General features: G+C 44.7%; 1 protein-coding gene and 1 long non-coding RNA gene across 2 annotated transcripts; both read right to left on the reverse strand.

Annotated features, from left to right (window-relative positions):
- Positions 1–516: 516 nt before the first annotated feature.
- Positions 517–4,961, reverse strand: LOC117652371. The gene is made up of 5 exons (XR_004588156.1): positions 3,395–4,961; positions 2,603–2,718; positions 2,251–2,356; positions 1,569–1,662; positions 517–1,087 (listed from the first exon to the last, which is right to left on the reverse strand). It is a non-coding gene; the product is annotated as an uncharacterized LOC117652371 (long non-coding RNA).
- Positions 4,962–8,433: 3,472 nt separating this feature from the next.
- On the reverse strand, positions 8,434–22,015 carry LOC117652597. Its single transcript, XM_034397633.1, has 8 exons — positions 21,970–22,015; positions 19,020–19,030; positions 15,932–15,983; positions 12,568–12,837; positions 9,625–9,831; positions 9,431–9,545; positions 9,255–9,323; positions 8,434–8,723 (listed from the first exon to the last, which is right to left on the reverse strand). The coding sequence occupies exons 2-8, from the start codon at positions 19,024–19,026 to the stop codon at positions 8,520–8,522; spliced, it is 924 nt and encodes a 307-aa protein (XP_034253524.1). The 5' UTR covers positions 19,027–19,030; positions 21,970–22,015; the 3' UTR covers positions 8,434–8,519.
- Between the last annotated feature and the right edge of the window lie 421 nt (positions 22,016–22,436).

A 22,436-nucleotide genomic window follows, 5' to 3' on the forward strand; every position in this document is an offset into this window, starting at 1 on the left:
CTTGCTTTGGTGCGCTCATGCCTTTTCAGACAATCACTTGGAATAAGTTTGTAACAAAATATTCACAATTTCGCCTTCAAGTGGCAATTTTAGCTCCAAAAGATCATCCATGCGACACTAGCGCCACCCAGCGGATAGAGCAATAAGTGTCCATTTCGGAGCTCTGAAACATTCTCTATGCTTTTACGACACTAAACGTAAACATTATTTGAAGTACAACAGTAGTAATGATAAAAGTTCTCAGAAAATCGAAAAATGTACAAAGGGGACGGGGTTTTTCACTCGTTTTCCGATTTCACAAGTATGAATTTAGTTTTCGGACGACAATGTACAAAACTTGATAGCCATCGCTCTAAATATTCAGACTTGCTAGTCTAAATTCAAATTTCAGACAACAGGTCAAACTTTTCAGACAGTTGGTCTTAATATTCGTACCATTTTATGAATTTACGATTCAGACCGCAAAGTAAGACGAAATCAGTCTGAATTTTCATATTTTTTTTAACAGTGTGGTTAGATCTTCAACGTGATGCAGTTCCAATACTTCCAGGAGATCCATTGGTACACAACAGTTACAGATTTGGGGATTCAATCAAATAAAAGAAAAGTAGAAGTTGAACTTGCAGTGCACTCCCAGGGACAATTATTTTTGGTGCCGGCTTATCATTCCAATCGCATATCTTTTATCAAATATTGCAGAATACTGAGCAATCAGTGAATCACTCATGCAAACAAGCCAAACCAGAGTCATCACAGTACAAAGGTTCACTAGGCCATTAAAGCCTTACTCAAGCCACAAGGAAACTATATTCCTCAATACAAAAAAAAAAAAAAAACAAAAAGAGAGACAGAGAGAGAGCTCAGAGGAAAGAGAACTACTTTGGTGTAAATGTGTACAATGAATGGCAAATTCGATCTCTCTCTTTTCTCACTATGGAGGCTTTGAAATTTGGAGGGATGACAAGACGAAGGAAAAATGAACTAGCATTCATAAAGGAAGTTGTCCCAGGGAGCAGTTTTCTTTTGTGGATGAACAGCGACAGAAATTTCAGGTCAGCAGCTCCTAATGCAAGCACTGGAGATGCACCTGTGAACACCAAATTCATACATGGTCAGCTTTGACTCTCGAACAGCTACAGACTGACCTAAAATGTCACTAAAGTTGTGATATTATGTACATTTCAATAACAATTTTTCATTTCGTCAGTCAACAACTTATCGATGAACTTGTAATGGGCCTTTCAAGTAGGAAAATGTTGGAACATTTTCTAAGCAGTAAAAAGTGGCAAGTCCAACACTTTAAATTGAAAAAGGAGGAAGTGCATAGGAAATTCAAAACATACAGCCCTAAATAGGGAAAGAAGCCTCTTTAACTGAGTTTGGACAATGTTGTGTGACTCCCTACTTTTGAGTGAGTAAATTTCTACGATATACTTCAAATGTCTTGCAAAATTTTGACATTGGAACCAATTTAGAAGAAATAAAGATTTTCACCTGAACCTTCCCTTAACACTCCTCATTAGAAATTGCAACAAGTTCAGAGCAACTTCACTACATTGAAAACTCACTTGTGATAGCTGCAATGAAAGATGATCCATTTCCATGGAGTAAGGATCTTCCAAAACAGGCAAGTTGGCTTCATGAAGGAAATCGAACAAAGCCCTAAAACACAGAAAATTGAATTAATATAAAAAAGTACTCACAATGTTCTCCTGACACTGATTGATCATTTGAAAAGTACAGTGAGCCTGTTCTCACAGGAGCCCTATAAAGCTCATGACTGAACGGAAAGCAAATTGAGGTGCAACTCGTGTTCACTTGACTTCAGTAACCTGTCACAATTTTGCACCTATCTCGTTCAATATCTCACAAATTATGCAATAGGAAGGTTCACCTATGATATTAACTATTTTGGGATTCAGCTCGTTTCCTAATTATTAAAATTTACAATGAGTCTTTGGTGATGTAACTTCCTTAAATTGAAGGATGAAACCTTGCAAACTAAGACATAACCGGTTGGAATCATTACCAGATATACATGTCCGTAAGAATGACCTTGCAGTGACTTCAAAAGAACGGCAAAGTGCCAATTGAATTGCCACAGAACAGTGTATTCTAAAAGATTAAAACTACAAAGCCATGATCAATATTAAGTAGCTAATAAATAAGGAATACCAAATTGATATCAACAGTAAAGTAATAATAGCTGCACCAAGCTTCTCCACTGGGGTCAGTAAAGTGGATAATCACCTCAAGACAAGTCGAGTGAACGGAGTCCAGGAGCATGGGCAACAGGGGAACGGTGGGCGGACTGCATCATCAACAGGTTCGGAAACACCTAGGGTAGGGCGTTATCCTGAAAAGAAACAAATTAAAAATAGGTTAACAAAGGTGATTAAAGAGGTGCACATCCAGCTGCTAGAAAAAAATTAAATTAGTTTGCCCTCAAAAGTGTTACTTCTCTGAGAGATTCTGACGAGGTGCTTTGTGGCAACATGAACTTTAGAAGCAAAAGAAATAGTGCACTTACTTATTCTTGAATGGAAAAAGACAACACACATACCCTAACTATAATCTTAGGACTTTAAAGACAGCCCAGTACCTGGAATTCTGCAGTGTCGTGGTGGACTCCAGTTTCAAAATAAGAAGGTGTTGTTCCTCTCCAGTGCTCTCGCACGAGGTTCCCGGGCTGCTGACCGTTTAATGCTGCCATGACTTCTGCATAACAAAACGAAACGGGAGAAATTAGAAAACACAAGCCTGTAGTTGGCCGATAACACTGATTAAGAAGGGTTATGCCCGAAACGCCAACCAAAGTCGAGAAAAGCGTTTGAAAACAAAAGACACATGGCACAAAATTGATACGGCGCGGATGCGACGGAACAGATAAATGAAGCAGAAACTATTTGCGCGGATATTACATGGATCTGCATGGCTAGGAATGGAAAGAAAGTTTGTCAACAAACACCGAACCGAAAGTCACTCTCGTTTTCTAGCGGTGCGTTCCAAAATTACAACGTGTTCCACACAGGCCATCCTCTCCCCCCTCCCGATTATTCGCAGTCGCAGTGCAGGACGGTCGACACGGTCAGAGTGAAAAGTTACGAAAAACGGTAAAAAAAAACTTCACTTGACTTCTCTTACTTGATTAAAATGTATTTAAATATCATTTAGAACTTAAGGAACGGGCTTGTGTTGTTAACTTTCTTAGGGGCAGCTGCGCAGAACGACGGCGCATCGATGCGTCCCACCCGCCCTCTCTCGGCCGCAGGAGGAACTACTTTCAAACTCGTTAACGGTCAACGGATAACTGTCGCGCCCCGCCCTGAATGCTTTGTGAATTTCGTTAGTTCATGTTAACCAGTGCAAGGATTGTATGACGGGGGCACTTTACCTTCCTCAAAACCGCTGGTGAAATGAGCAGCATGATGAGTTACGCCGAATGAACCGTTTTTCCGCCTTCAATTATGGTGCTCCGGTCCCAACGGCTGTCCCTCGCAGGTGAGTCTCATAGCAATTCTCTCCACCTTTTCATATGTTTGTAAATGAATTTATCCTTGAATTGCCTTGAAATTGCCCTCTTTCTGTACTTGATGTAAAACTTCCATTAGTTGGGTTATGTCCGGGTCGATCCTTGAACCGCATAACCTCTCTGTATAAGTGTGCTTACTTCTTCTATTTATCTTGCATCATGACCCTTTTTAAGGGAGCACGCACACTTTATGAGTTATTGGACGTTTGCAGCCGTTTCTCTTCCACCTTTGAGAAACTCCATCAATCATGTTGCTGTACCTATAAAAAGAATTATTTGTTTTGCAGTGGGCCCTGGTGTTTGGACTTGGTTGTTGAACAAGGAAGGCTGCCCTTTACACCTGTACAATGCAGATCCAAATGTTATGGCCAATTGGTGAGTCTCTGATAGCACTTGTGTGCACACGGATAGTTAAAGTGAGTCACCACTTCATTAGCCTTGTTTTGTTTCCAGGAAATGTTACGCGTTTATGATTATGCTGATAGGTCAAGGATGAATGAAGGAATTTGACAAGTCTTTGTGAATGATTGCTCGCCAACATACCTCTACTCACCTACAGGTATTACAGTCCCAATACAGTTTTTGAAGTTCATGCACCGGCAGGGATGATACTGATTTTTGTGGTTATGGTTCCAGGAGTTAAAGTGTGGAATCGAATGGTGGTCGACTGGAATGGAAGATACTGCCTGGCCTGAACAGGAGGAACGACTTCATCAACACGCAGCAGCCCACCACGGATGGAAGCAACCTCACATCTTCTGCGTAAAGACTGCGGACCAAGACAATTCTCTTCATCGGGTTCCTCATATCCAGTGTCTCCGTGTTCAAGGAAAGTTCACCATCACCTCATAAGTAAGGCTGTTTGAATGTCAGTACGTCTTTCCGTGTATCAGAGTCAAGCTTCATCAATTCAGCCACACCCTTCTAACGGGCAGCATTTCAATCTCAGCGCTATTGCAAGGGCGATTCTGTTTGAAGAAACTGTTGTCAAACTCAGTTCAAACATGGATTGATAGGATTAGAAAAGGTTCATTGCAGTAGTATCATCTAGATTAGTGTTACCAAATAACTGTGTTGTGTTGTCGCAATAATTTTTACTTCCATCTGCGCCTGACTTGGTTCTGTTCCCTGCCTACTCCGCTAGGCAGAGAGGCACGGAGAAGTTGCATATGCTTTGACAGTGGCCGCCCCAATGTATTTTCTGTATGGCCTGGACAGTTAGAGCTAGTGCTGCTTACAGAGTGGCCGCCCCATTGCCAACTCTTACAGTGTGGCCTGGCCAGTTGGAGCGAGTGCTGCTTTGACTGTGGCCGCCCCATTGCCTACTCTTACGGTGTGGCCTGGCAAGTAAGGGTGGTTGCTGCTTTGTGAGTGTCCGCCCCATTGCTTACTTGTCGTGCTGGCGGGCGTGCCGATGCAAGCCCCGAGCGCTGCGGTAACGTGGCCGGGGCACCGGCTCGCTCTAGAACTCGGCGCGCTACTCGTTGTGCTGGCCGGCGTGTCGGCGCAAAGCCTCGAGTGCTGCGGTGACGTGGCCGAGGCTGCGGCTCGCTCTAGAACTCGCCGCACTACTTTGTGCTGGCGCGAGGGTGCCTTGCCCCGAGGCAGCCGCGTGGTCGTGGCCTCGAACCGAACCTCTGCGTGCCTGAGGGTACGTGCTTGGCGTTCGCGTGTCTTGGCCCGGGGCCCGGGTTGTGCTTATCGACTCACCCGTCAGGTGCGCGTCGTGGCCGGGCTGCTGGCATTGTTGGCTGCGCTCGAGTGCTACGACGACGTCCCCGCGGCCCCTCGGTTGCGAGGGACGGAGCTGGAAGGCGTGGACGGGTGCGGGTGGTGGCGAGGGTGCCGGCTCTGAAGTCTCGAGCGCTGCGGTGACGTGGCCGAGGCTGCGGCTCGGTCTACAACTCGCCGCACTTCTTGTGCTGGCGCGAGGGTGCCGGCGCAAGGCCCGAGTGCTGCGATGACGTGGCCGGGGCCCCGTCTCGTTCTAGAACTCGCCGCACTACTTGTGCTGGCGCTAGGGTGCCGGCGCGAAGCCCCGCGCGCTGCTTTGACGTGGCCGGGGCCCCGTCTCGTTCTAGAACTCGCCGCACTACTTGTGCTGGCGCGAGAGTGTCGGCGCGAAGCCCCGCGCGCTGCGGAAACGTGGCCGAGGCTGCGGCTCTGTCTAGAACTCGGCGCACTACATGGGCTGGCCGGCGTACAAGTCAGTCTGAGAGGGCGCCAGCGGCTCTAGAGCGCGGCCCATGATGTGCAGGCGGGCGAGCGGGCGCGGAGCATTGCCTCCTTGTTGTGCTGGCGGGCGTGTCGGCGCAAGCCCCGAGTGCTGTGGTACCGTGGCCGAGGCTCCTGCTTGCACATGAACGCGGCGCGCCACTTGATGTGCTGGCATCGCCTTCCCGGCGAACCTTTTCCGAGTGTTCCCAAACACTCGCAAGTGGCAAGCCTGCCTAGCCAAACGCGTCGATAGTGTTTTGTCTGCCTCCAGTGGCGAGTCGCCAATCGGTTGTAAAAGGGGGAACGTAATCGCATCAGTCGCCTGGTAATAGTGCGTAGTCTTAGTTTAGCCACTGGTGCGCGTTTGGTTGCCTACAGCCATTGCTTAGGTGCCCAAGTGGTGTAGCCCCGCCTGGCCCGCGTCGTGGTTTAAGTGCCTGGTTCACGTTGCCACGCCCGTGCGGCCGTTTTACCCCTGCCTGCATGGCGGCGTGGTGTTCAAGTGCTGCGAGTCCCGCTTGCCCCGAGGCAGCCGCGTGGTCGTGGCCTCGAACCGAACCTCTGCGTGCCTGAGGGTACCGAGGGTACATGCTTGGCGTTCGCGTGTCGTGGCCCGGGGCCCGGGTTGTGCTTATCGACTCACCCGTCAGGTGCGCGTCGTGGCCGGGCTGCTGGCATTGTTGGCTGCGCCCGAGTGCTACGACGACGTCCCCGCGGCCCCTCGGTTGCGAGGGACGGAGCTGGAAGGCGTGGACGGGTGCGGGTGGTGGCGAGGGTGCCGGCTCTGAAGTCTCGAGCGCTGCGGTGACGTGGCCGAGGCTGCGGCTCGGTCTACAACTCGCCGCACTTCTTGTGCTGGCGCGAGGGTGCCGGCGCAAGGCCCGAGTGCTGCGATGACGTGGCCGGGGCCCCGTCTCGTTCTAGAACTCGCCGCACTACTTGTGCTGGCGCGAGGGTGCCGGCGCGAAGCCCCGAGTGCTGCGTTGACGTGGCCGGGGCCCCGTCTCGTTCTAGAACTCGCCGCACTACTTGTGCTGGCGCGAGGGTGCCGGCGCGAAGCCCCGAGTGCTGCGTTGACGTGGCCGGGGCCCCGTCTCGTTCTAGAACTCGCCGCACTACTTGTGCTGGCGCGAGAGTGTCGGCGCGAAGCCCCGCGCGCTGCGGAAACGTGGCCGAGGCTGCGGCTCTGTCTAGAACCCGGCGCACTACATGGGCTGGCCGGCGGACAAGTCAGTCTGAGACGGCGACAGCGGCTCCAGAGCGCGGGGCTCTACGTGGCGTGCACGTTTAGTAGTGTAGGCGTGCTGCGCGAAGGAGGCCGAGCCGAATAACGCCTGTTCCTCGCGGCTTGGCCTTAGCGCCTTTCCGCCGCACTAAATCGCGCACTTTGCTTATCCCCGTTTATCGGCCTTATCGGTAGTGTAGGAACATATGGTGTTTTCAGGGCAGAATCTTCTTTTATTATTTGTAGCGGGCGGCACTATATTTACCTGATGATTGTTATTGTATCAAAATTTTCCTGTGTTACAACTAGCGCACGGTTCACTCAAACCTCGAAATCAGGGAATAAAAATAGGGTCAGGGAAATCAGGAAGATGTCAGGGAATTTCGCAAAATGCAGCATAATGTCAGGGGAAAATAAATTTACTGCGAGACTGGACCTGTTTGCTGGACAACCGCGGAGGAAAGCGCGAGACACTGGTCGTTCGACTTCAACTCAAGTTCTTTTGTATTAGCCCTGTAGCGAGATCAAGTATCTTTTATTGTGAGCATTTGTTTGTAATATTTTTTTTGTATATTTGCGGTTGTTTGATAGCTCCCTCTTGTTAAGCTACTGTGACTGTTTTTGTCTAACAAGATTGCTTCTTTATAAGGCTGTTTTTAAGTGGAAACTATGTTTTGTTTATTATAAATACTCTTGCCTTGATTGTTTCGTTATACCGTGCACTGCTGTTTTCCTTTGAATAAACTGATCAATATCATCATGGTAATACTTTTCCTTTACAACTTCCTGTCAATCAATTTGATAAGACATATGCTATCGGCGGTGCGTTAGCTAAGCCAATTGCCGCATAATTTTTGTAACGTCCAGTTGACGACATTCATGTTTGTACGGCGGATCTGGGTAATTGGCGTTCTAGCACGCCAATACTCTTTCAAGGACATATCACAACAAAATTACATCCAAAAGTATTGAAGGTGGCTTGTGACACACCACATAACAACTTATCGTCGCACCGAGCACTGGGGGACTACATGCTATGGAGGAAAAGTTCTTACACGTATTTGACCATGATGTCTTTAGAGGTAAAATACTGGTTGCGTCTTTAGAGGTAAATCACTGGTTCCATAGACGTATTTGACCGTGGTGTCTTTAGATGTAAAAAATTAGTTTAGAGGAAAAAGATTAGAGGAGACGGGAGGCAGCAAATATGGCCTTAGAGGTAGACGGCTTAGAGGAAATGCACAACTCCCACGGTTATTCCAGTCCCAAAAAACCATGGATTGCATGGGAAAGCCTTGTTGGTTTGGGTATTTACATTTATATGTTGTTACTTAAAATACTTCTCTGAACTGGTAGTATGATCGTGGATAACATGGAACAGTCATTTTTCCCTTTAAGATTGAAAGACTCAGAATGTATGATACACCCCAGAACACACCCTGAAATGAGTTGAAGGTAGTGGATTTTTAAGTGGTCCATGCTTTATTTTCTATTCCAACATATTTTATGATGGTATCTTGTAATATCTTGGCGCTTCGCCCTTTTTCAGGCTTCCAAGTGACGAGCGATTTGGCGGAGAATAAGGTGTGCCTCTGGAGACACGACAAGTTTGTTTGTCAAGGTCTGCAGCATGTCAGACACTGCGACGGCCTTCCAGCCGGATGTCTTGCCGGCAACCATGTCGAAGTACTTGTTGATGTGGTCCTTGCCAACTGTCTCTATAAGCTCAATAATGCTGTTGTAGTTTGACTGTAAATGTGAAAATTTGGCAATAAGTGCAATGGCCTCTTTTTAACGTCCGTAAATTTGACTTCAACTCCTTTCACATCTGACGAACGCGATATCAAAGAAACTGCCTAAAGCCGTCTTTCAGATTCAGACAAAAAGGGTCGTTGCTTTAAAGGTGAATCGTAACATTTCCATTTGCGTGTAGTCATTGTAACGTTTAGATTGACCAGCTCCCCCGCGCGTGACTCAAGCAGCTGTTTGGCGTCCAGCGCTGCAACAGTGCGAAATGGTCTAACCTAACACTCAAAAATGTATTTTCTACGAAAGCGCTGTACTGCCCTGGCGGATTCACTTTGTGTTGTTTTATACTTTATGCATTAAAATATGAACAATTTTTCTCTTTCCGTTTGGATTTTATGACGTTTTTACAAAAGCACTGTTTTTGGAGTGATGTCCCCCCTTAAGTACACTTCTGCAGATGTGTACCTCGGACACGTTACATCTTGTAGTTTACGGGACAGTTTTGGAACGTCTTGAATTTTGTTACGTTACCTTGACAAGCCTCGGGAAGAGGTTGGTGACGAGGTGGTTCAGGATGTAGTTTATTGCATCAATTTGAAACTGGAATTTAAAAAGAACACATAATAGAAGTGACGAGAAATGGCATCAGAGAATTCCAGGAAGGTGGATGAAAAATAGTATAGAAATGTGAACGTTTTGGTACACACTGTTACTTTGTGGAATCCAAAGTCGACGTTGCAGATGTTATCCACGGTGATGGAATTGTCGGGGTTGATTGTAATATCCAGATCAGCGTTCGCTTTGAGTCCTTCTAGCTTCACACTGCAACCAGATTGCAATCCGGGAGTGAAGCGTAGGCTTCAACAATCACACATTCGCAAAGAACGCAGAGGGAACTTACGAGACTGCACTCTTTCCGTCCAGCTGGAGGTCGAGGAAACTAATCTGAATATTGCCTTGCAGATCGTACTCCAAGGTTGCGTTTGCTGCAGGCAGTTCAATGGCAAGAGACACGCGGCCACTGACGTCTCCAGCGGTCTGCTCCAGCCTCGTCACGGTGAAGGAGGAGATGCCGTCGACGACCAGGTCGTTCAGGGAGCCAGACGCCCTGCAACATTGTGTGGAGTCAGTTCCATGTTCAGACCTGTTCACTCTCAGACAGTTATTGGCTTATTGTACTTTGTCAAAGAGTTTTTGACACAGCAAAAAGAGCACTTTTTCCTCCACATCTATGTAAGATTTCGTTCGTCATATTGGACTTAGAGTGAATTTGCTATTGACAAAGAGTCAATTTGCTATTGACAAAATGTTAATTTGCTATTGACAAAGAGTCAATTTGCTATTGACAAAGAGTCAATTTGCTGTTGACAAAGAGTCAATTTGCTTTTGACAACGAGTCAATTTGCTGTTGACAAAGAGTCAATTTGCTATTGACAAAGAGTCAATTTGCTTTTGACAAAGAGTCAATTTGATGGTGACAAAGAGTCAATTTGCTAGTGACAAAGAGTCAATTTGCTATGGACGAAGAGTCATACGCAATTGACTTCAAAAATGAGACAATCAACAGGCGATTAATTTTTGGCAAGTGCGCAGTTGGCAACACATTCTGTTGGTAGCAATGCTTTTAACTCCTGCCCCGCAGACGACAAAGTACCTTACAGAAAAGGAGCTTTGGACTTTAAGGTTGTGTGTTAAGGAAAATTATTTGCGGGTAGAGGAGGTGAGGTACGCCTAAACTGACTATGGGATCTTATTGAACTTCCATTTCAGACCCAAATCACATGTTTGGAGCGCAGTTGGAGGCAGCAATCACGACTTCCACGATTTTTTACAAACCAGTGCAAAAATGACACGGTTTGCGTGATACGGACCGCAATTTTCATCCGATTTGGACGAGATTTTGCACAGACAATCTTGAGACCCATCATTCTGGTGTGAATTAGGATAATTGCGATCAATTATCTTTTAATATATCTGAACCGAAGTTTTTTTTTTTTTAATGGGCTAGAAAAATGCTGTTTTCGGAATTTGTCATTTTGCCGTATTGTTTGAGGTACTTACAATTATTCCAAAAATTTTTCCCTACTTCAGACCAGAATGACATGTATTTAGATGGCCCACACAAAATTTGGACCATTTTGGTCCAACAGTTTGGTCCAAATCGCGCAAACCCATGACCTATGTATTTTATGCGGTGGTTAAGCGAAATTCGACCAACTCGCAGTAGCTGCTCAAGACACCTATTAAAATTTGTGATTTTGATCGTTAGTTACAGTATGAAAAGATTCTATGATCAGTTTTTACGCCCTGCATGTCATGCGTCCGCAGAAGTTTTTCGCAAACACAGTATTTTTTGACCTTGCGTAGTGTAGTAACGCTTCATAAATGATCCATGAGGCGAAAGAAAGCGATAACGAAGTTTTCATTACTTTTCAGAAGAGACAAAAAAAATTCCAATGCTTACGCATTGCACGGTGTTCCGGTTGTGGAAATCAATTTGAAGTCTGTCGTCTAAACGTTAATTTTACCGTTATTTACGTAACTTTGAATCCTACCGGTATTTTTACATCCCCAAACCTGATTCAGTTAACAAAATGACCATCTCAATCTATCTCGCGATCTCGCAATTTACAGTGCTCTTGTTCGTCGAAAGTCATCCGCGTTCTGAAACCACCCCTCCCAAGTTTATAAAGTTTGTCAAACCAACCGTCGTGCTGGTTACAGAATTGAGGAACACATCACAAGAGAACCGCAGCCTTTAAAAGCAAGCCAAACAGTCCAACCTCAGCAAAAATGGAGGGGCAGCTCTACTATGCGCGACTACTCGTTTTTTCACCCCCGCGATTTTCGAAAAGGCGCAGACGCCGAGAAAATTGTCGCCAACCCCCGAAAATTAATTTGTTGCGTCTTTTCTGCAACGAACTTTTTACTGACAGACTTCAAAGATGTTCCAATGTTGGGATATCGCGCAATGCGTTAGCATTGGAATTTTCGAATTTCACGGCGTTTTGATTTCGTTTTATCAACGACTTTAAATTTTGACAGTTAGTACGATGGCACCGTGTCGTTGCCATGGAGACTTTTTTTCATGTTTTAACCATTTTCTCAGAACACAGAAGATTTCTTGTAACTTTGATAAGGCACGGGGTTTAGTTTTGAGGAGTGGCACATTTTCTCTTTGAAACGTTTCTGGAAAATGTGAACAGATAAGGGTGCTTGATTGTTGCAAATTTATGTTTTAGTCGTTTACAGTAAATTCTCACGATTAATTTTTGAAATTAATCCTTCGTCGGAACCCCTAAAAAAAAAACTGTTTGCAAGATTTACTTAATCCAGTCCAATGAATGATGCAGTTGCATTTTTGTCAATAAAGACTAAGGAGTAACTGGAAATTTTCGTAAGTGTAACATCCCTCTGTGTGCGATTTTTCTGACCTGAATCTTTATGTAAGAATGAACTACGAATCCCTGTTACCAAAGTTCTCCCAAGCGAGGTGGAATTTAGAAAGGTTTTGTCTGTCTGTCTGTCTGTCTGCCCTAAGCACCTGAACGGCTCGGTCGATTCAGCTGAGATTTTGCAGGGTCATTATATATATTGAGATTTCATTGGGTAACAACATTTCTTGACTTGGTACGGCGAGAGGTTCTTGATATATGCAAAACAAGCTACTGTTCTATATATAAGTTCACACCTATGTTTCTGGAGGTCCCAGGCCACCGGTTCACCAACTAAAGGCATTCTCGTGGCGCAAATTGGGCTCAAAACGCCTAATTTTGGCTTTCCCAACCGCGCGACTCCCCATGGACGGACAGGACATTAAGGAAGGGTTCCTCTATGATCTTACTTGATGACACTGTTGTTGGCGTTGATCGGGATCTGGATGATGTCCAGAGGATCCAGAACTGGAATGCTATACTCCAACGCTCCGGTCTTCAAAATCTTTTGAAGGTTGGCGATTTCCTCCGCCAAGCGATCGGCGGCGGAAACAGGCGACGCAGTAGGAAGAGCCGACGCAGTAGGAAGAGCCGACGCAGTAGGAAGAGCCGACGCAGTAGGAAGAGCCGACGCCTGCTGGGAGACCAGTACGGCACCCACAACCAGCAGCCACGTAACGCTGCGAACAGATGATGAATGAACGGACATTGTTATTAACTTGAAGCGTTACGAGTTTACGGGGCTTGAAGTCGAGCCAAAGTGGTTCATCTGCTCAGATTCTGTCTATGTAACTGGATGGAGGATTTCAAATAGTACTGCGGTCATTCTAGCATCACGTCTTCAAGCCTGCACAAAATTAAAAATTTGGAACTAACAAATTTTGACAAGAAATGTTGTTCAATCTTGTGGTGAGAGTCCCGGGAGCGCTGCTGCAGGTGCATCATCGTCTACATGGGGTCGAGGAGGATTTCGGCAACGGATACAGCTAGAAGGGCATGTATGGGTATTTTTACAATCAGGGCGACGAGAAAAAAACCAACGGTGCCACTGTCAAGTGAATCGGAGAAGTTTGGACTCGGGTTCGAATCCCAGTGGGGTACATTTTGAACATTCTTTTTCATCGAGTTTTTGCATTGTTATTGATGTTTATGAGGGTGCTTATGACAAAAATCACATCTGTTTTACGCCAGACTCAGATTCAAATCCCGTAAGGGTTAAAAAAAGGCGAAATTCAAACATTCCTTAATGTACGGGACGGGGGTCTAGGACAAGTCGTCCCGACCGACTCACAGTGGGCCAGAACCCCTATTTTCGTGATCACGGCCTCCTGCACAGCCGTTTTTTGACCGAATTGGATGAAATTTTAACTGAAGCTTCCTAAAAGGTCCCTTTAGAGATGGAAAAAGTCAGGTTTGCATGATTGTGTTTAAAAGGTATATTTGGCTAATGTATAAATCCAATTAACACTAAATTGCAAAAAATGCTATTTTGTTGCATAGATTATGGTATAAGCAGGTGCTGTGCAAAATTTCAGGACCACAGGACAACAGAAACATGCATATTTCGTCAATTAAAGGTTAAAATTAAGTGAAAATGGAGGTTTTTGACTATTTTTTGTGTATTGGTGTAAGGTGTATGGTTTATTTGGGGTATGATGTAAATACGGCACCCGAAACTAGTTCACACTCTCATTCCAGGAGCGTGACATCAGGTTGAAACAAACGTGACAAAATGTCACATTCGTTTGAGCATTGTGTCACGTTCGTTTGAATGTGAAAAAACTAATTTTTAGTAGATTTACATTCAAACGAATGTGAAACTTTGTCACGTTCGTTTTAACGTGATGTCACGTTCCTGGAATGAGAGCGCATTCTTATATCGAGCGTGGACTAGTACCAACAAGGGTTGACACGTCTAAGCAACCTGACACGTTCCAACACGCACTGAACAGTTTGTATTAGCGCAGAGACGTTTTAACGGTACCAACACGTATAGTGAATTTTGGACTTGTTCCGACACGTATCGACGAGTTTCAGTTTTCATCAAGTTCTTACGCTTCACTACAAATCCAAAGGTCAGACTTCTCGCCACTCCAGAGGCAAGACATAAAAGTCTCGCCAAGATTTGGTCAGACCTGAAAGTCTCGCCAAAATTTGGTCAGACAAGAAAGTCTCGCCAAAAAACGGTCATACACAAAAGTCTGACCCCAAAATGGCGAGACTTTTGTGTCTGACCGCTACCTAAAGGCCGAAACGCGCCGGACGGTTACGGCCTAAAGGCTGTGGTCAGACACAAAAGTCTCGCCATTTTGGGGTCAGACTTTTGTGTATGACCGTTTTGTGGCGAGACTTTTTTGTCTGACCAAATTTTGGCGAGACTTTCAGGTCTGACCAAATCTTGGCGAGACTTTAATGTCTCGCCATATTTTGGCGTGAAGTCTTTCCATCCAAATTGCAGTGTTAACAAGACGGGAGACTTCCCGACACACACCGACACTAACCACAACGTTAGAACGTCGACGCGTACCGATAACACGTTCGAGTACGTTCGAACACGTTTTAACACACTCGAACACGTTGGGACACGTCCCGACAAGCTCAGACGTGTTCGGACACGTTCGAACACACGTTTGAACACATTTGGACACTTTCAGACGTCCAAACATGTTTGAACTCGTCCGAGCAGGTTTGGACGCGTTTGAACACGTTCAAACACGTTCGAACAAGACATTTGTACTCAGGAAGCTACATAAATCAGATGCGGAGAGGCGCTGAAGCCGATTTGGCATCAAAAACACATAACCGTCAAAAACCATTTATTTTTAGACATGCTAATATTATCAAAAATCGGTGCTAAAAAAAATTGCGGCTGAGTGCGGTTGAACGGCCGGTTGCCCGTAGTAGCTACAGCATCCACCTACCGATCCCAGTTGAAATGGTCGGGGGGTAAAGGGGGGTAACATAACTTTTCCTCCAATTTATGTCGAATTTGGGCATTTTGGGCAATATTTTGCTTGGAAGTGTTGTCTGTATAACCCTTAGATGGACGAAGTTCGGGTCTGGTTCTCTCCCAGCACATTTTTATACAGTATTAATTAAAGTTCCGTGCTGATATGCAGGCTACCTGGAATGGTTTGCATCCAAACTGGGAGGAAGCGATAATGTGCGATTTACACAAAATCATGAAAATATAGATACAAATTCTGACTTTGCAGCCCTGCCATTCAAATACGATGCGTCCTATCGCCAAACCAAAGCTTGATTTGAGTTCAGTGGACATTTTTGAGTGGAGAAGCGGTATTGGATGGGTTCCAAAGTCACTTTAAATTTTGACCCTATGATCACGGAAATAGGGGTTCTGACCCACTGTGCGACTCGTACCCGGCACAATACGTCCCGAGGTTATCCCGTCCCAACCCAAGTGGTCCCCGTCCTAAATCGTCCCAATAATTATATATTTCGAAAAATTGTTATTAATTGAAATTGACCGTATTTTACGATGGGCCCTATGAATAGCTGCTTCGTGTCGTACCAACAAGAACATATGTTTTCTAGGGTGCGCCAAACACAAATCTGCTTTCAGGAATTTTCCTGATTCTTAACTTGAAACTCAATATGAGGCCACTGTGTTAAAGCTTTTATTTTCGGTATTACAGTTTCACATTCTTACAAGTTTCTCAAACATAAATATCTTATCGCTACTTTTACTGTTATTTAAATACGATACAATAGGAACAATTTCTGGCAACAGCAAAACAGCAGAATGGCACGAACCTCATGATGGTGTTGACCGTTGAAAAGATACTGCTCCTGCAGCATGAGGCACCTGTATTTATCGTTGATAGGACAGAGTCAAAACACAATGCTCAAAGTGTTTTTCGTTTGAACTTGTCTCGCTTATCTTAAAAGATTAGAGCCAACAGTGCTTAGTGCAACGGAAATACAGTGAAGAGGATGAGAATTGTTCAGCACAGCTCCGCTATTAAGGAGGAGACTCGTCTTTAACACAAAAACGAGATAAAATGTTGTAAAAATTGACTAAGTTGAAACGAGCTTGCAAAGTCAGACAAACAGCGAGACAAACAAAAACACTAACATACACTACCGCTCAAAATAGGGTACTTTCGTAGATCCCTGGACCAGAAGCACACAGACGCCATGTTGGCGGAAGTAGATCCAAACTTGACATGGGAAAGAGACGTTAGTCGAACGTATCGGCCACACTTGAACATAAACAGTCGTTTGATGCTTGTTTGCGGTGCGTATGTGTTTCGCGAGCAATATTTGTACAGCTCGGCTGTAGTTTTAGATCCGAAGAGAGGTTAGTTTCCGGCCAATTTGGCGTCTGCTGGTCTGCTTGCTTCCGGTTCAGGATCTACGAAAGTACCCTATTAGCGGCTGGGTGATTCCGTGCGTAGAGGGTCATTTTGAATGTATCAAATGTTCTTTTTTAAAGTTCAACTTTAGGGGCTATATTTGGTGTAGATGGCATACATAGTGCCCCACAGTACCCCTCTGAGCGTGGCAGCGCTACAAGTTGACTTTTAATTTCAATCCCTATGAAATGCGGCGGAATTTACAGAAATTATGATGGAATTTACAGATTATGGACTTTACAAAGCGAAGTTTTTAGTCTCCTGACCCGCTGGGTTACAAGATAGGTAGAAACTGTTGACGGTGTCATTTTAAGCATCCAAAATAGCGTTTTTTAGCGAAGATTGTTGGAACTTTCTCCCTCAGATGGAGGAGGTGAGGTCCGAAACGGAATTTACAACTATTTATACACCCTTACCGTTTTGAACAATTCTGACGGCCTGGAAGCGTCGTTTGACCGCCCCAGGTCCCGCGGGAACGGGCTTCTGGAAGTGTTTTTTATGTTCTTTCGATCCCAAGTGGTCGCGAGGTTTCAAAATGAAAAGGAACCCCAGAAGACCGTCATTTGTGTAAACAGCATAGGTCACATGGTCACGCGGTGGACATTTTCCCAAGGGCTGTTTCGTGTTCAACAAGTGATGATACAAAGGTCACCTTCAGTAATTTTGTGAAGAATAAGTCAGGGAAGAGAGTGAAATAGCCAGTTTTCTTTTGATGTGGCTGAGTCATATACTACAGCATGGCAATGTTGTCTTATAGGTGTTGGTGACCATGACGGAACTTACAAAACGACACTTTAACAGCTTACGAAACCTAGATAAACAAAAGTTAAATCGACTTATCCACATGAGGACATGGTCTTCGTTTAGTAAAACAAATTTGAATTGCCCAAGCTACCAAATCTACCTCAGTTCAGGCGCAAGGCCCCGGTGACCCCTACGCACGGAATCACCCGGCTCCCTTTTTGCAAACGGAGTAGTTTCTCTCACTGTGCGAAAAAACCGCAGTGAATCCAGTTTATTTTTTTGCCGGGATTTACTGTAGTTTAGAACGCAGGATCTACTATGCCTGGCGACATTATTTACTGTACCTGGTACAGGATATTCCGTACTCCACTCCTGTGGTACAGTAAATCCCGTACAAAGTACAGTAGATCCTGTCAAAAAAGTACAGTAAATCCTGTACTCTGAACTACAGTGACAGCTGTACTTATCACTACAGGATTTACTGTGATTTTTTCCAGAGTACTGTTTATCGAGCTAGGACGCTGAAATTTGGTCGGTGGGTGCCCCAACTGTTCTTCATGAGCCTTGCGAAGTATGCGGTCCGTGCGTCACTCCTTCCGCCCTGTGCAACCCCTTCCGTGGATCTGACTTCTCAATTTTGATGGCGAAATGGTTTCTTTGGGATGGTAGAAAACCGTTGAAACTTGGTTTTGATTGAGGGAGAATTTGAACATATTCGTGTGGTTGGGGGCAAAGCAGGGCGTGCTAACTTAACATTAATTGAGATTTTGAGTGCCTTTACCTCGTCAACGACAAAAGGTAAAAAAGTTATGCTCAGGGTAACTAAAATTTAAAATTTGGTTTTGAATTAAAGTTATTCTACGCATAAATTTTTTATTTCCAGCCGTTTACGAAATAAAATGTCAAAAATCGCAAATAAATGTTAAGTTAGCACGGCCTGGGGCAAAGTTACGTCTGAAGATCCAAAATAAAGGGTTTAGTCGATTTCGATGTGACTAAATAAGTTGTTGAGAGAAGTTGTCAACATGGTGGGTCCTTTGGGCCACAGTTTTCTTCGTTTTCGACGTATCGACTTACGGTTTGGTTCCTTTGACCGGGCTACATCTCCCGTGCTATCCCAAAAACTAACAGGTCATGGAGTTCAAGCATTTCCCTAACAAAGCAACATAAAACTGGACAAAACGTTACTTCCGCGCTGTCCATTGTCCAAAAAGTCAGTGTTCTAGAGTAAAAGTCTGCTGTGCTATTGGTCAGAGAGCAAATCCACGCACATACTTTTGTTCCATTGGCAATCTTTTATGATTTCTAGTGACTGACACCTCCTGCTGTATTGAATGAAAAGATGTCCACCGTGTTCTCGTTTTCAAACATCGTCTGTTTGAGTTTCGCGCCTCAGCGCCGAACCTGCAGCGGGAAAATGTCAGCTTAACATCCAGAACCAGCAGCGTGGTTTCTTCTTTTGGGGGATGTGGGCGGATTTTTGATGAAGGGCTCGATTCCGGCTGGCTGGACCATCAAAGGTGAAAATCTGGCATGTGGCAGGTTCATGTGTAACATTCCTTGTCACCAATAGCAAGCTTGCTACTCGGCCTATCGATTTCGGTACACCTGGCCATTTTGTGCTTTTTACGTCTTTAAAACACTAGGTGAGACTTACGTTCGATTTGGTAAACGGGTTGGTCGAATTACACGATTTTTGTGACGATGTAACTTCCGTGCCGTGTTTATTTTCGGTAACTTACCTACCATCTTCCTGTAAGAGTTATGGAAAAAAGTGAAAATAAATCCTTGACTCGTTCGGAAACGCATAAGAATAGAATACAAAATAAATACAGAATACAGAGGCCCCATTATACAAAATCCTAGAATACAGGAAAAATGGAAATTACAATTAGAACGACACATTTTTGTTCATTTTTTAGGAACCAAAAGAACCTACAATTTTGGCATCTTCCCTCATGCTTCCACTAAACTAATGACTCATTTTCACCATCTTAAGCGGGCACACCAGTGAAAATGCAGAGGTGTCGAAAAACGGTCGTTCTGAGAAAAGTAACCTTTGTATCCGATTGATATTTTATTCTTGGCTCAAAAATATATCAAAGAAAAGAAAAATCAGTATGGGCGGGCAGGGTGGTGATGGCAAGACGGAGCGCCAGTGCACTTCATTTTTCTGCGACCTTGCTTCACTCCTGCCATTCCGTCTCTCTGGATTGAGCCTCGAGCACGGGATTTGAAAATTTCTCAACAGGACACATGTGGCTATGGTCTGAACCACAGGCATGCTAAAAGAATGATTTTGAATTTTTTTTATTAACGCAAAAATAAAAACAAAGTTTTTAACCATTTTTTTTCGCGCTTTCATAGCTGCTGGCCACGTACTAAGTATTTATGGGACAGCCATTTGCGAGGTTCAGACCATAGACGCAAGTTTAACACATGTTTAGGCGCAAACCGCATAAGATTATCTCTTTCTTTGCGCCCGTGAGAGTGGCACATTAAGTAGAAACATAAATTTGACGTGTTTTTTTATTATCAATGCGCCTTCTGACGTATTTTAGTTCAGTTGGCGCCAAACTGTTCCTTTTTTTTCAACTGCGTTTGGGTGGTTCAAGGGTTTTGTAATTGAACTTAAAGTGAAAAACTAAACGTTGTCTTGAATATGAAAAAATAATTCTCTCTTGGCAACTTAAAAAATGTGCACGAGCCAAAGTAGTAAGAGATTTGGGGTGGGGTTTGCGGCGTTTTACTCGGGATAAATAGCAAAAAATAAGATAAATTAAAAAAGTTAAAACATTAATAAAAAATAAAATGTCTTTTTTAAATGACGATTTTTACTAGTAAAATACTCCGGGAACGTGACGTCAGGTCATAATGAACGTGAGAAAATGTCGGACAACAAGTAGCTCGCCTACATTCAAAAGAATGCCACACAATGCTCAAACGAACGTGACATTTTGTCCCGTTCGTTACAACGTGTTATCTTGTTCCGGGAATGAGAGTGATTATGCAGAAGAAGACCCTTCAGGTGCACACTCGACTTCTATCAGTGATCTACCGGACGTGTGATGCTCGGGAGATTCCGTGCGCATGGGCGAGTGGCAAAAATTTGACAAATGAAACTCTCATTTTGGGACTTATTTTTGTCTGACTAGCATCTGGAGATCTGCAAAAGGGCCCTTCAAGCTTAGGCGCGCGTCAAGTTCCATTTTCAATTATAACCCCATAGTAACAGATTTTACAGATGAGAATTGACAGAAATTTAATGTTTCGGTCCCTGTCTGCAAACTACCTATCCGGCTTTCCCCGTATTTCGGGCATCCTGCGTCTGAAGCCATATTCTGGTAAAATGATGTCTGGGTGACAAGGAACTAGTTCCAAAACCGTTTATAGCAAGCAGTGTATGATCCCAGTTTCTCTCAACGGTGTAGCAAAGTTGAACATTTACCCAGAAGGACAATGATGGATCTTACATTGTGCACTACTTCTGCACCTTTTCGGACGAATCCACGTCACAAATCGGGTCGTTTCAGGTAGAGCATCATCAATGTCAGTGCGTTTCTTCAATTTGCTGTGGAACTGTACCGTCAACGGGGGTAACTTGGGACACTTTTTCACGTTTTTTGAACGCCAGAGGCAAGATTCTCAACCCAGACCATTGGATCCTAACTATGTTAAAGTTTGGCCCTTTCCCCATGATTTCATGCTTGTCTGGTTCATTTGCCTCGATTACATCGTTTCCAAACGGTCTCGAAAGAGTGTCCCAAGTTACCCCATGACCGGGGGTAACTTGGGACAGTAGGTAATTAGCTACGTTCCCATGCATCTATTGATGATAATGGATGTAATAAATTTGGGTCACAACATGTAGACCAAGAATTCAGGCGTAGGAACTCTTGTAGGACCGATATTGGACTATATCTAGGGCTCTACGTGGAACTCTTTTTTCTACTGGTATTTTCCAGGCATTTTCTGACAATTTCAAAATATGGATAACCAGCAGACAAAATTGCAGAGCAAGGCATCTCTTTCCATCATCAGCGTAAAATCCGAAGTTTATGTTATGTTAGGGACCGGGTCAGTCAACTCCTTGGAGGCGAGGACTGCTGGAATCATGAGAAAAAGACTGTCCCAAGTTACCCCGTAAAATTTCGATTTTTGACAAAATGAAGTCTGGACCGAAGATGGAAGAACTATAATCAACGCCCTTTTGCGAACGTTATTGTCTGTGTATGATCTAACAGCCCAGAGAGACTAATCGGCCAAATCTGCATTTCACTCCTTGTACTGGGGTCAACTTGTCAATGTTTGACATATTTTGTCAAAAGCCCTATTATGTAGTTTTCCGTTTCTCAAATACAGATTGTGATGTAATGCGCCTTTTGTACCTTTCCGCGCGTGCCCTGAGGCCTCTGAAACAAAACCCTGCCGCGGGTTTGACGCTAGGAACCCTCGTCGCTGAATGGCAGCACCAACAAGCTGTACAGGGCGGACTGTCCCAAGTTACCCCCGGTGTCCCAAGTTACCCCCGTTGACGGTACCAATACTATGCACTCTTTCGAGCCAGAACGGCGAGGACACAAAATTCGCCCAAACGCACGGAACCACCTGCTGGAGAGAGCGTAACCGAACGGGCCGCGGCACTGGCCAGTGGAGGCGGTCAAAAGCTTCGAACACGCTAGGAAAACTTACACGGGAGAGCGAGCATGGGACAGCGTCGTGCTGCCCCAGCAAGAAAAAGAACCGTGGCCGTCTCAAACAGGTCGGTATTCCTTTGTTACCGCCTAGAACAGACCTTCGCCAAAGAACAGTAAAAGATAACGTGGATGACAACTACTGACAAGATAACATCTTTGCCGACGGTTAAAGTTATTTTTTTGTGAATTGTCAAGTGCGGATTCATCCACATATAACCCGCGCGGGGGAATCTGCAGTCTGAATTGTACCCAGGAACTGATGTCACCCTATACTTTTTGGCCCAATTGTTCTTAAAGTTTTTACAAGTATGCTATTATGTTAGAAGTATGAAGTATGCACTGGCCAGTCCACAGTAGGCTGAGAGTCGCAAAAGTAGCAATTCATCCCGTTTTTCAAAGTTGTATTTTTGTATCGGATTTGTGCGAGATGATGTTCGAAAAGGTCCAGCTAAAAGTACTAGC

Source organism: Thrips palmi, unplaced genomic scaffold (assembly GCF_012932325.1).
Source record: "Thrips palmi isolate BJ-2018 unplaced genomic scaffold, TpBJ-2018v1 HiC_scaffold_7, whole genome shotgun sequence".
NCBI classification, from domain to species: Eukaryota; Metazoa; Arthropoda; class Insecta; order Thysanoptera; family Thripidae; genus Thrips; species Thrips palmi.